Source organism: Mustela nigripes, chromosome 6 (genome assembly GCF_022355385.1).
Source record: "Mustela nigripes isolate SB6536 chromosome 6, MUSNIG.SB6536, whole genome shotgun sequence".
In the NCBI taxonomy this organism is placed as follows: Eukaryota; Metazoa; Chordata; class Mammalia; order Carnivora; family Mustelidae; genus Mustela; species Mustela nigripes.
In genome coordinates, this window is record NC_081562.1 from 5,968,531 (window position 1) to 5,981,387 (window position 12,857).

A 12,857-nucleotide genomic window follows, 5' to 3' on the forward strand; every position below is an offset into this window, starting at 1 on the left:
GGAGACAGTCTCCATCAGACACCCCGCTGGGTGTGGAGCCTGACATGGGGCTTGACCCCACGACCCCAAGATCATGACCTGAGCCGAAATCATGAGTCAGACACTCAACCCCTTGTGCCACCCAGGTGCCCCTCCGTTCACGTTCGTATGTTGTTAGTTACCATTCATCAGTGCAGCTCGCACCGCTCCTTTCGGCATTTCTGTGATGCCAGTCTGGTGGCCGGCAGGGCGCCCTGTCTTGTTGGTGTTCCCGCACTTGGGGTATGTCGTCCCACTGTCCCCTGGCCTGCTGGCTTTCTGCCGAAAAGTCTGCTGAGGGCCCTACAGGGATTCCATTGTACGTGAAGAGTTTTTTTTCTCGCAGCTTTCAAAAATTTTCTTTTCCTCATGCTCTGCTTTTTATTCCCGTGAGTTACGCATTTTGAAACTGGAGACCTGCATCTCCCTTTCACCCGCTTCGCTCACCCCCTCTTATACCTTCTGTCGGGTTATCGTCATTTGTTCTCTGTGGTTTTAATTCTTTTTTTCTGTTTGTTTTTTGTGGGGTTTTTGGTTTGTTTTGGTTTTAGTTCTGAATCTGCCTTTTGTTTGTTTATTCTTTTTGCTTTTAGATTCCATTGGAGTCATGTGGGATTTATCGTTCTCTCTTTTTGTCTTTGATTTTTGACAGTTTTATTAAAATGTATCTTAGTGAAGATCTCTTTGGGTTGAATCCCTTTGGGGACTTTGAGCGTTATGTACCTGAATTCCCACGTCTTCAGATTTGAGACGTGTGTGCTCATTATTTCTTTAGATAAGCTTTTGCTCTTTTCTCCTCTCTTCTCTTGATGGAGTTGATTCTCCCATATTGTATTATCGCTTTCCCATAATACGTACATTTTTTTCATATGGTGTCCCATAATTCACATCGGTTTTCTTCCCCTTTTCATTCTTTTTTCTTTTTTCTCCTACCCGGGTAATTTTAAATGACCTGTCTTCGAGTTCACAAATTCTTTCTTCTGCTGGGTTAAGTCTGCCACTGACGTCCACTGTTGGATTTCTCAGCTCCAGAGTTTCTGTCTGATTCAGTTTTATGATTCTGTCTCCATGTTGAACTGCTAGTTTTGCTGGTATACTGTTTTCCTGATTTTGTCGAGTTGGATGTGTTCTTGTAGGTTGCTGAACTTTCTTTTTTTTTTTTTAAAGATTTTATTTATTTACTTGTCAGAGATAGAGGGAGAGAGAGCGAGTGAGCACAGGCAGACAGAGAGGCAGGCAGAGGCAGAGGGAGAAGCAGGCTCCCTGCTGAGCAAGGAGCCCGATGTGGGACTCGATCCCAGGGTGCTGGGATCATGACCTGAGCCGAAGGCAGCTGCCCAACCAATGAGCCACCCAGGTGTCCTGTTGCTGAACTTTCTTAAAATAATTACTTTGAGGGGTGCCTGGGTGGCTCAGTGGATTAAGCCACTGCCTTCGGCTCAGGTCTTGATCTCAATGAGCGGGGAGCCTGCTTCCCCTTCTCTCTCTGCTTGACTCTCTGCCTACTTGTGATCTCTCTCTCTGTCAAATAAATAAATAAAATCTTAAAAAAAAAATTACTTTGAAATCTGTCGGGCAATTCCTTGGGGTCAGTTATTGGAGAATTATTGCGTCCCTTCTGTGGCATCTCATTTCCTCGATTTTTCATGCTCCTTGGGGTCTTGCATTGCTGTCTTTGCATTTGAAGAAGCGTCACCCCCTTCTGTCTCTACTGACTGGCTTGGGGTGACAGATGCCTTCAGCAGCAGACATGCTAGGGATTCTGAAGCTTTCACAGACCTTTCCTTTTTTTTTTTTTAAATTAAATTAGCATATAAGGGGCACCTGGGTGGCTCAGTGGGTTAAAGCCTCTGCTTTCGGCTCAGGTCATGATCTCAGGGTCCTGGGATCGAGTCCCGCATCGGGCTCTCTGCTCAGCGGGGAGCCTGCTTCCTCCTCTCTCTGCCTGCCTCTCTGCCTACTTGTGATCTCTGTCAAATAAATAAAATCTAAAAAAAAAAATAAATAAAAATAAAATAAAATAAATTAGCATATAATATATTATTGGTTTCAGGGATACAGGTTCATGATTCATCAGTCCTACACACTTCACAGCACCCACTGTAGCACATACCCTCTATTGTCCATCACGCAGCCTCTGATGAGTACTGCTGTGCTTCTGGCATCTCCCAGCCCCTAAGCCATGCAGATCACCTCAGTGTTCCGGGTAGGGTGGGAAAGAAGCGGCCTCCTGTGCAGTGCCCCCCACAGCTGGGAAATCAGGCACCCACTTACCACCCTCCCACCTCCCACTGTGGGAGATACTGTGGGCCAAGTGGATCTCCAGTGGTGCTAAGCTGTCTCAGTGGGGGGCGGGGGGCAGGTGGTGACCCAGGCAAAGCGAAACTGTTCCTCTTACCCTCTTCAGTGGGTCTGATCTTGGATTATTTGCTCCAGCAGTGTGCTGGGACCTGTCTGCTGCTCTCCTGCACACCCATGAAGGCATTCTTGCCTGTGGACGATGGCCAAAATTGGTGTTCTATAGGGGGGATGATGGTAAAAAATTTCTATTCCCTTGTCTTGCTGACATCACTCCTGTTTTGGCCATTGTTCATTGTAGATCTACTGCTCGCCGTAAGCCAGACTATGAGCCAGTTGGAAATACAGATGAGGCTCAGAAGAAGTTCGGGAATGTCAAAGCCATATCATCAGATATGTACTTCGGAAGACAAGCCCAAGCTGATGTAAGTGTCCGGAGAGTTTGCATGTGGGCCCCGCAGAGCAGGAAGCGAGCAGAGACATGAGGGTCGGGGCAAGAGGTGATAGGCGCAGGACGAGGTGGACTCGGGCTGCGAGAGGCCGCTGCCCCTGGGAGCTGGCATTAGGACTGGAACCCAGGTCTTTCTGACCACTCCCCCAGGCAGCCCCAGCTGGATGCACAGCTGGCAGGTAGGGACCAGGTCTCATGTTTCTCTAATTCCTTTCTCAGTATTTTGAACAGACATCCATTTCCTATCTTTGGAATAAATTTCCAGCAATTTTCAATGCAGATGTAATTTACTTAATTTTTAAATTATTATTAATGAAGTTAAAGAAAGTAGACATGTTTTTGGAGGGTAGATATACTTACCTTCAGGTTGTTGCATCTTAAGGAGTCTCGCCAAGCAGAGGGATCTTACGGCAACAAGGGGGCCCTGAGGCTTTGTTCTAACGTAGGCGCACCTGCTCCGAGCTCTGGGCGGGGCACGTCACTGACTGATGTGTCCTCCTGGCTCTCCGCTTTCCCCTCGTACTCAGCAGTGCTCATATGTCGGCTCTGAGCTGATGGTTTTTGCATAATTGCTCACGGTCTTTGGAACCTAACGTTTCCTATTCCTTGTCTTCTCCAGTATGAGACCAGGGCTCGGCTGGAGAGGCTTTCGGCGAGTTCCTCCATAAGCTCAGCCGATCTGTTCGACGAGCAGCAGAAGCAGCCGGCAGGTACGGGGTGTGGGACAGTTTGTGGGGGGCGGGGGGGAGCGGCTCACAAGCTTGGTGGCTGCTGTGTCCACGGCACCAATGCAGTTTCTATGCACAGAACTTCATACTTTTCTTTCACTCTTTCTTTTTTTTTGAGGATTTTATTCATTTGTTTGACTGAGAGGAGAGAGACAGCCAGAGAGGGACACAAGCAGGGGGCAGTGGGAGAGGGAGAAGCAGGTTTCCCACCAAGCAGGGAGCCCAATGCAGGGCTCGATTCCAGGACCCTGGGGTCGTGACCTGAGCCGAAGGCAGATGCTTAATGACTGAGCCACCCAGGTGCCCCAAACTTTGTACTTTTCCAAGATTATCAGCAACTGTTATATGATGCTTTTCCTCCTCTGTGAGTTAGAGCAGAAATTACTGTTATTCCAGGCTTTGTGTATCAGGAAACCGGGTCACAACATTTCACCAGCATCCCCTAGGTTGCCTGGCAAATCTTCCTAAAACAGTGTCTCCTAGTCCATTGGGAACGTGGTGTCTGATGTGTGGTATCGCGGCCTTGCAGGGGGACAGCTCTGGGCTCCTAGCGTCACTGGTCACTCCCTGCCTAAGACCTTGAGCCTTTCATAGCACTTATAGCCTCCAATTCTCCTCTGTGAAGTGGCTGGGTAGTATGTTCCTCACAAGGTGACACTGAGGCTTCAGTCACGTGGGGGTCTGGCGCGGGGCCCGAGGGAGGCATAAGCAGATAGAAAGGGGACTGCACGAGGCTCCGTCTTCCAGGGAAGGCAGAATGTGGCCTTGGGAACAGACAGCTGGAGAGGAACTTGCTGTCTCCCCAACCCTCTTAGGGTCCAGACCCCCTTGAGGAGAGTCTGGGAGCCGCAGAGAGGGCCCCTCAGAGCCCGGGCCCACCATGGACACCCAGAGCCCTGCCACTCTCCACTTGTGCCTCTGGGTTCTTGAGCCGTGTTGGATCCCGCCCTCAGCCTCAGCCAGGCCGCAGGGCTAGGGGACGGCTATGTTCCCTCCTGTGTCACAGCTAAGGGTCAAGGAGCAGTGTCCTCTGGGGTCATTTCAGGAACTCGCTCAGCAGGGGAGCCCAAGGGGAGGGGGTCTCCCAGCTCCAGGACCACCTGCTCTCCCTCGCGCCCGGCCCTGGAGGGGCTGCCCGTGGGCACAGCTGACCGGCGTGGGCAGCCACCAACAACGGCTGTTTTCTGAGTCCAGTGAGAAACGGCCTCAAGAGAGAAGGTCATAGGGCAGACCCGAGTGCCTTGGACCTTCAGAGATGGGGTGCGGGGATGTCAGAGGATCCCGCGGCCCTCGGAGCACAGTGAGCGCGCCGGGCTGCCGGCTGCTGTGGGAAGGAGCGCCCCAGCCTGGAGAGTCCACCGACCCCAGGGACGGGTGGGGGTGCTCGATGCTGCACCTCGGCCTCACACAGTGGGGTGGGGGCTCTCCGCAGGCCCCTTTCTGAGCTGTTTTCTACACTGAGTCCGGGTGGGGGCAGGGGTGGCTCCCGGACGTGTGTTCTCACCTCAAGGCTCTCAGCGTCGTGGCCTCTTGTCCAGGCAACTTCCTTCTCGGCCTGCCCCAGCAGAGGGGTGCTGGCCCTGCACCCCCCGGGAGGGGATGCTCTCCGCAGCCCCACGCACGGCCCCCCACCGTGGGCCTGTTCTGGGTCACCTCACAGCCCTAGTAGGAGTCAGATCAGCCCGGAGAACCGGACCTATTGAAAATCGCCCCCCACCCAGCTGTGTGTGTTTTTGTAATTCAAGTTGTTGGAAGTTTTGTCCTGAAACATTGTTTGTTAGGAGAAAAAAAAAAAAAAGCAAAAAAAATATTTGGAGATCAGATGAAAACAGCCTTTCCAATTGTTGAAGGAAAATCGTGGTCGGCCTGTGTTTACTTTCCTGTCCCCTTTCAGAGAACAAAGGCCCTTTAATTGTTTGGGCCTTGTGTGGGTCCCAGACTCCATCCCTGGGAGCTCACGGTCAAGGTGAAGGTGCCCCCTGGCATGCCCACAGAGGATGCCTCCTCCCCTCCCCGGCCCCCCGCCCTCTCCCCTCCGACCAAGCGCACGGCTCCGACCATGGCCACCCTCACTGTGGCTCTTCCATCAGGCCCGTCTGAAAAGTTGCCTTCAGGAACTGGCCCAAATGCAAGGGCATTGAACGGCTCTTATTAAATATTTACTTCTTATTTGGAGTGGGTTTCAGCAAACAGCAAAAGCTGGTTTAAGAGACTGTTCTGAGACTGTTCTGTGTTGCTTACGTTGGAAGCTTTCCCGTCTATGACATATCAGTGTCATCGAGTAGATCCTGATAAACCTTTATAATTTCTTTGTGGTGGGGGGGGACAGGTCCGGATCTGAAAGGCCTCCTGGTGAGTAAAATGCTTCCTGGGGATGTGGTTAACCCAAGAGTCCTGATGTTGACTGAGGGTGTTTCCCTTTCAGGGTCTTGAAAGGGCCAGATGAGAAACAGCCGCGCGCACCCACAGCCCGTCTGGCCCAGTGTCGGTCCCCGTGGTCACACCCCAGAGCAGGGTCAGCTGGGGGACGTGGGACTGCCATCAACCGTGCGGACTTGCATGGCGGCCCCTAAGTGCGTGGAAGGACCGCGGAGGCCCCTTTGGGAGCAGCCCTGGAGCAGAAGTGGCTCCGGGCAGAAGCCTCTCCCCTCGGGGTGGTTCTTCCACGCTGGCTCGGTGCGCCCTTCAGGTTGCGTGTCTGCTCCTGTCCCCTCGGGGCGCCTCAGCTACCCACCCTTTCCTCTTCACTCAGGCCCTGAGCCCGGGCACGCGGCCTCTTCAGGGCCTGCAGATCTTTGAGCATCGGCGGTTCGGTCTGGTCCGTGGGTGGCCGTGTGTGCCCTGCGTCATAGACGTGTGGTGGCCTTGCCGGCTCAGATGCGGTGGCAGACTGGGGTGTTGGTGACGCCTATGGGGCTGCTGGGCTGGTCGCAAACGGTGCCCCCGCGGCCCTCTGTTCCTCCCGAAACTCGGCAGTCCTGTCACCGCGGACCTCCTTTCTCTCCATTCGTCTCTGTTTCAGGGAAATGGGTACGTGATGTTTCACGGCAGCCTTACTGTTTGAGGAGCCGGGAACTGCCCTGCGCTCCTCCCGCTCCTGCCCTACAGAGCTGCCCTCCCGCTTGTCCCCAGAGTTCACCCTGGTCACAGGGGGGTCCAGTCCTGCCCCTGGCTGGCATGCAGCTCCGCCACCGAGCGCCAGCTGGTGCCTGGCTCCCGTCCGCCCTTCCCGGAGTGGCGCGCACCGCCCTGTGCGCCCCCCGGAGCCAGGCCTTCCGAGGACCCTCTCCCCCTCTGCAGCCGGAGCCCACCTGGGATAGGACCTGTCCGACCTCGTCTCTGCATGCCGGGCGCAGAGAAAGGCCCTGGGGTCTACGGAGCCCATGAGTGCTCTGGGGCCGTGGGGCACAGCCCCAGGCCCCCGCCATGGTGTTAGCGCCCCTTCCAGCACAGCTCGGAACAGACTTTGCGACAGCTGTGAGGTCGCGGGGCCTGCGCGGGGCAGCAGTGACGGGCTGCCCTCCCCGCCCGAGCTGTGAGAGCCAGTGCACGCCTGCGCCTGCTCTGCTGTGAGGCTTCTGGAAGCTTGTGTCGAGGGTCACCCCCAGGCCTGCATCTCGAGCAGCTGTGCCAGGCAGACCCCTGCCGACCCACGGTGGGCACGGGCAAGTGTTCGCTGGTGTCCCCGGCCTTGCGGACCCGACGTTGGGGCCTCCACACTGATGGCCTCTGCCCGGGCCTGGACCCTCCAGGGCCTCTTTCCCTCTTGCCATCTTCCCCATGGCTTGAGCCAGAATCCTGGGAGTCAATCATCCATCATTTCTCTCTTTGCCAGCAACTGCCCACCCCCCCCAACAGCCAGTTGATCCAGAAGCCTCCTGGGGACACTCAGACGCATCCCTCCCTGCCACGGACTTGGGCTCCGCAGCAGAAATGCCAAGACAGGCTCTGACTGTGGCCACGCTCTCTTCCTGTTGTCAGTGGATTGTCCGCCTCAACGAGTAGCAGCGATAGGGCACGTGACCTAGACCCCGGGTCGGGGAGCCTCTTCCTGAGGAAGCAGCTCGGGCTGTCATTTCCTGGAGCCCCGTGTGCGGCCGAGCTCTTAGCCGGTGCTGCAGCCCTCAGCGGGGACACGGCACCCAGATGCTGCGGAGGAAGGAGGCTTCACACCCACAGCGGACCTCCAGTCGAGCCTAGGGCCGCGGGCGGAGGGTGGGAAGGCGCCTCCTTGCCGGGGACCTGGCAGCTGCTCTGGGAGTTAGCAGGCTGCTTACGTTCCCCGGGGCTTAGCTCGTTAGTGAGGTTGAAGGAAGGAAGGAAGGTGCATGTTAATAGAGGCTGAATCAGATCCGAGTTTGTTTCTCTCTCTCGTGTGATTCTGGGGGACAGTTCGGGACGTGCATGATGTTCCCAGATGCCACGGAGCCAGGCGCTTTTCCTCCTTACTGCTCACGACCTCCACGTTGTACTTCACCTCACGCCAATAATGGCTGCTCGAGCCCCAGGCATCACACCTGCATCCCAGGCAGCAGGAAGGAGGAAGAGGGCGAGGAAACACCAGGCCCCAGCCCTGTAAGGCCCTTCAGTTCTGGTCACACCAGTGACCAGAACTCTGTCTCCTGGACACACCTTGTTGTGGGGTTAGAACTGGGGAAGGGGGGTAGTGACGCTGGGAAGCTGGTGTCATGTCAGGGCCCCTTGCGGGCTGCACGTGGTCGGGGAGGGGTCATAGCCCGGAGCGTCTGCCTTAGCTGCGCTCGCCTCCTCACACATTTCTCCAGTTGGAAACTGTAGGTGGACACGCTCCTGCTGTCCCCACTGCCAACCCCTGCTCCAGACCCACCCAGCCCCCTGGGCCTCGCTGGGTGGTGGCGCGGCTGGAACCCTGGCCCTGTGTACTCAGGATCTCACGCTGGCTCCTTATTGGCTCTGAAGACCCAGCTTTAGTGGCTGAGCTGGGATTTGAACCTGAGATCCAGTGGCTGGGCTGGGCCTCCACTCTGTTACAGCAAAGGCCCCTCCCGTGCTGTGGGTTAACACAGCGTCCCTTCCTGGCAGCGTCCATGCAGAAGGATACACTCGTCCCTTTCGTGTGTTCTTGGGAAGGGGACTGGCTTCTGTTGCTGAAAGGGCAGGTGGGTGCGCGTGGCAGTGCGGGGCCGCTGGGCGTGGCTCCCCAGAGGTCCTGCAGGGTTGGGGCCCCCGAGCCCCTCCCGCTCCTCGTCACACCTCCGTGACAAAGGTCCGCCACGAGAGCCTGCTTGTCAGCTTGGGTTCGCACCCCTTGTCGTGATAACACTGACGCTCTCCACCTGCGTCGGTGGAAACGCGCCTCTGCTTGTGTCGGGCACCCAACGTGGATGCGGAGAAACCCAGCCGCGGCGGCCTCGGGAAGGAAGGCAGGGCGTCTGGCTCTACCCAGCGAGCGGGGCTCCAGCTCAGAGTCTCAGAACAGCCTCAGGGAGACACTTAGGCTCTGGCTTCCCTCCCCGGGGACCCTCCCTTCCTCCTGCCCTGTGGCATGCTTCCTCTCCCACCCCCACACTTGGCAAGACAGGGATCTGGTGGCTGCAGCAGAGCCTTGGCCCCCACGCCGGAGCCTGACCCTTGACCCCGGAGCAAGTGGACAGTTCCTCTCCCTTGGAGATACACAAGGCCCAGGAAGGCTCTGATTGGCCAGGCCTGGGTCCCATGCCCACCCCTCTGACCGGAGGAAGGAGGGGGGCTTGCACAGAAACAGGGGGAAGGGGTGCTGAGCACGTGCGAAGTAGAGATGTCTGCCCGTCTGCCCTTTACCGAGTACTTACCTGTCGGATCTGGTGTTGAACACCTTCGGGGGGGCGGGGGGGACCAGGAACCCAGAGACGCTGAGGAAGCTCTCCACAGACACACAGCTTCAAAGTGCAGGGCCAGCTTTGAACCCCTGTTGGCCGCAAGGCCCAGCACTGCATCTCCTCTCATGTGGCGTCTTGTAGCTGGTTCGTGGTGAGGCTGGCACCAAGTCCTGACCCCAGCACAGGCTTCCTCGCCCATAACCACAGGCGTTGCTCGTGGGCAGTGGGAGGGGAGGGGACCCCACGTTCCTGAGGTCATCGAGGGCCCCGGGCAGTGGCCGTGCTGTCTGTCGCAGCTGTGGAGTGACAGTGGGATCTGCTCTGTGTGCAGGGAACTACAGCCTCGCAAACGTGCTACCCACGGCGCCCGACATGGCCCAGTTCAAGCAGGGAGTGAGGTCCGTTGCTGGGAAGCTCTCGGTCTTTGCTAACGGAGTCATGACTTCCATTCAGGTTGGTGACGCTGGGGTGACGGGAGTGGAGCGGGGTGGTGGCTCAAAGCTTCGAAAGGGAGATTTGGACCACTCTTCAACTGCCGGCAGATTCGATCACATAGTCTTGACTGATAGGTGTGCGACAGAGTGACGCAGGCAGTCGTGAACACCAGAAATTGTCGTTTTATTCTTGTTTACATTTTCTAGTTGGTGACCCTCGGGGAACGGTTACAGGGGTTGTCGTGATCCTGACTGACTTCTTTCCTATACTGAGACAGAGAAATAGTAAGAGGGAAATAAAAATGACCTATGATCCCTCATGAGGAAAACTTCTGTTAATGCTTTAGTATATTTCATGTTAGTTTCAGATTCCCATCCATATCCTTTTAAAATTCCAATAGGATTATATTGTATATATGATTTGACACTTTCTATGATGTTTTGTTACAAGCATTTCCTAGGTTTTTGTTTTTAAGATTTTATTTATTTGACACAGAGAGAATGCACGTGTGTGCCCAAGCAGGGGGGAGGGGCAGAGGGAGAAGCAGATGCCCCGCTGAGCAGAGAGCCCGATGTGGGACTCAATTCCAGCAGCCTGAGATCATGATCCGAGCCAAAGGCAGACGCTTAACCCACTGAGCCCCCCAGGAGTCCCCCGCCCCGGATGCTATTAGTAACATAAAAACCTGACCAGGGGCAGCAGCACCTAATGGATGTGGCCCTGGTGCTTCTGGAGGGGCTTCCCAGGGTGGAGGGTGGGGATGGCCCCACAGGGAACGTCCCCTCAGCCCCGAGCCGCCTGCTCTTCTCACTGCCCTTATAACTGTGGGTCAGAATCCCCAGGATCTTTCATGTCCCTGAGGTCCGCTGAGCCCACGCCAGTCCTTCCAAGCAGGTGACATCTATAGCTTGTGGAAGGTCATCCCCATGGTCTAGGTCACCCCCCATAGCGTCATTTCCTGGCTGCAAAAGCAGACGTGCAAGGCCGAGTGGCTTCCATGGGAGACGGCTTGGCTGAGCCAGCATTTCAGGGTTCAGGCTCCAGTGGGGGCTCCTGCCTCCCTCCCCTGACACCTGCCTCCCAGGGGCTCACCCCCCAGATTCTCCCCCCACACTCCCACAGCGCGGAGCCGCAGATGCGAGTCAGAGGCTGGGGGAAGGGTGCTCTTGTGGCTCAGGAAGCCACGGCCACAAAGCTTCCAGTTACTGTGGCGGGTGGGGGAACGGGAGCCAGCCATGCCGAGTAGTGTGCTCCCGGCCGGGACGCCCAGTGCGAATCCGCCCTCCTCTCGGTTCTCTCCCGGCAGGATCGCTATGGCTCCTAATACCCCCTCGGCTGATACCTGTTCCCCAGGGAAACTCCTCCCTCTGTGACCCAGTGACCACATCGCAGACCGCAGCTGGGACCAGCAGATTGTTTTGCTACTTTGTCACATGGTATATATGCATTACTGATCTTTAGCATTTCTTTGGAGAAATTCTCATTTTTGATGTAGTAGAAGCTTTATCGTAATTTCTATTGTGCATTTCCTCCTGCACACGCCCCGCAGTTGGGCAGAGGCGTGCAGATCCTTGCTTGATTTTTGTGGAATCTAGTTCCAGCAGCTGGAGGGCCTGGAGACCAGGGCTTCTCCCCACTCCGAGGACAGAGCCTTCCTTGTAGGGGTCAGGGGGTGTCGAGGGTCTTGGTGCTGAGTGACCTATGGGCTGAGGGCCCCACGAGCCGCTGATGCTCCAGGGACCTGGAGAAACAAAATTCACAGCATGCATTTCCTTCAGAAGGAAGCAAAGAATAAAAACAAAAGACCAAAAATGTCTAATTTGACAGATTGCTTCATTTATATTTACGCATATTAAGGGGATTTCAAAATAATGTTGAAAGTCGTCTGTCCCTTTGTAAATGTTTATTTTGTATGATTTATAAATTAAAAAATAATTTTCAGTGAGTACTTTTAACAAACCTAAGCTTCTGCATTGCCAAGGGAATCAGTCTTTCCACATGGTGTTGTTTGAACCGATGGGACCTTGGAGGTGAGAATTCCCTGAGTGTTTACAAACAGAGAGCTCTGAATTCAAAACGAAGAAGAGAGACCCACGGAAAAGATTTCAGTATATGGGAGAAGAGTAGTTGTAACTGGGTAGTTTTGTTAATATTTTTATCTTAATCTTGGTTTTCAAAAAATTACAGAATGTGTATAAATGAATAAAGACAAATAATTTGGCTGTGTTTTAGACAGCATTAGAATATATTGTTCAGCACAGTAAAATATATTTGAAATTTGATGAACCAGAAATGTGGTTTCCACTGAATATTTTGTGAATTTTTCTTAAAAGATCAAATTTGTAGACTCAACATAATAAACCCTTGCAGCAGATTGTGTCGCTGTTCTTTTTTACAAAAACTTTTGTAACGAATCCGGTAACTCAGGGTTCCTGGAATAACATGAGTGCACATTTGAATCGTGACGTAACTACGGACGCACCTGTTCCTAGTGGATGTTGGTTGTCATGTTGTCGCCCAGGCGGTGGCAGGCGGTTGTCCTTGTTGAAAGTGAGGACGCGCACTGTGGCCTCCTCCACGCCCAAGGAGCTGCTGTGACAAGGTGACACAGTCCTGGGGCACTCAACAGAGCGTCTGGAGTTTCTCACCCCGCTGGAGGTCCCACCGGAAGTCCCAAGATCAAGGTGGCATCGGGGGTGGTTTCTGGAGAGGTCTCTCCCCCTGGCTCCCAGAAGGCTGCCGCCGCTTTGTCCTCCAGCAGCCTCTCCTCTCCCAGGGGCACCAGCCCTCTACAATCTGGGCCTCACCTCTCTTAACCTTAAGGACCTCCTTAAAGACCCACCTCCAAATACACTCACTCTGGGAATTACGGCTTGGACATACAAATTTTGGGGGGACACAGTACAGTCCACAACAGTGTCTCTTAAAAAATCCCCACCCTGGGTTAGCCCTACTCCAAGCTGGGGCCTGGCTCATTCCATCTCCGGGGGAGGGGGGTGCCGCCCACGTGGCCTGGCGGTTTCCCCATCCCTGAACTTGCTTCCAAGGAAAGGCCTCGAGGGGCCGCATCCCCAGCCTGACCTGGGCATC

General features: G+C 54.9%; 1 protein-coding gene across 1 annotated transcript in view; it reads left to right on the forward strand.

Moving 5' to 3' along the window:
• Nucleotides 1–12,141, forward strand: part of ARFGAP3 (ADP ribosylation factor GTPase activating protein 3) — a 46,219-nt gene extending 34,078 nt beyond the window's left edge. Inside the window, exons 13-16 of the mRNA XM_059401856.1 lie at nt 2,618–2,741; nt 3,387–3,477; nt 9,664–9,785; nt 11,074–12,141. Coding sequence (XP_059257839.1) covers nt 2,618–2,741; nt 3,387–3,477; nt 9,664–9,785; nt 11,074–11,091 — 355 coding nt within the window. The 3' untranslated portion in view covers nt 11,092–12,141. The remainder of the gene's footprint in view (nt 1–2,617; nt 2,742–3,386; nt 3,478–9,663; nt 9,786–11,073) is intronic.
• The last annotated feature ends 716 nt before the right edge of the window (nt 12,142–12,857 follow it).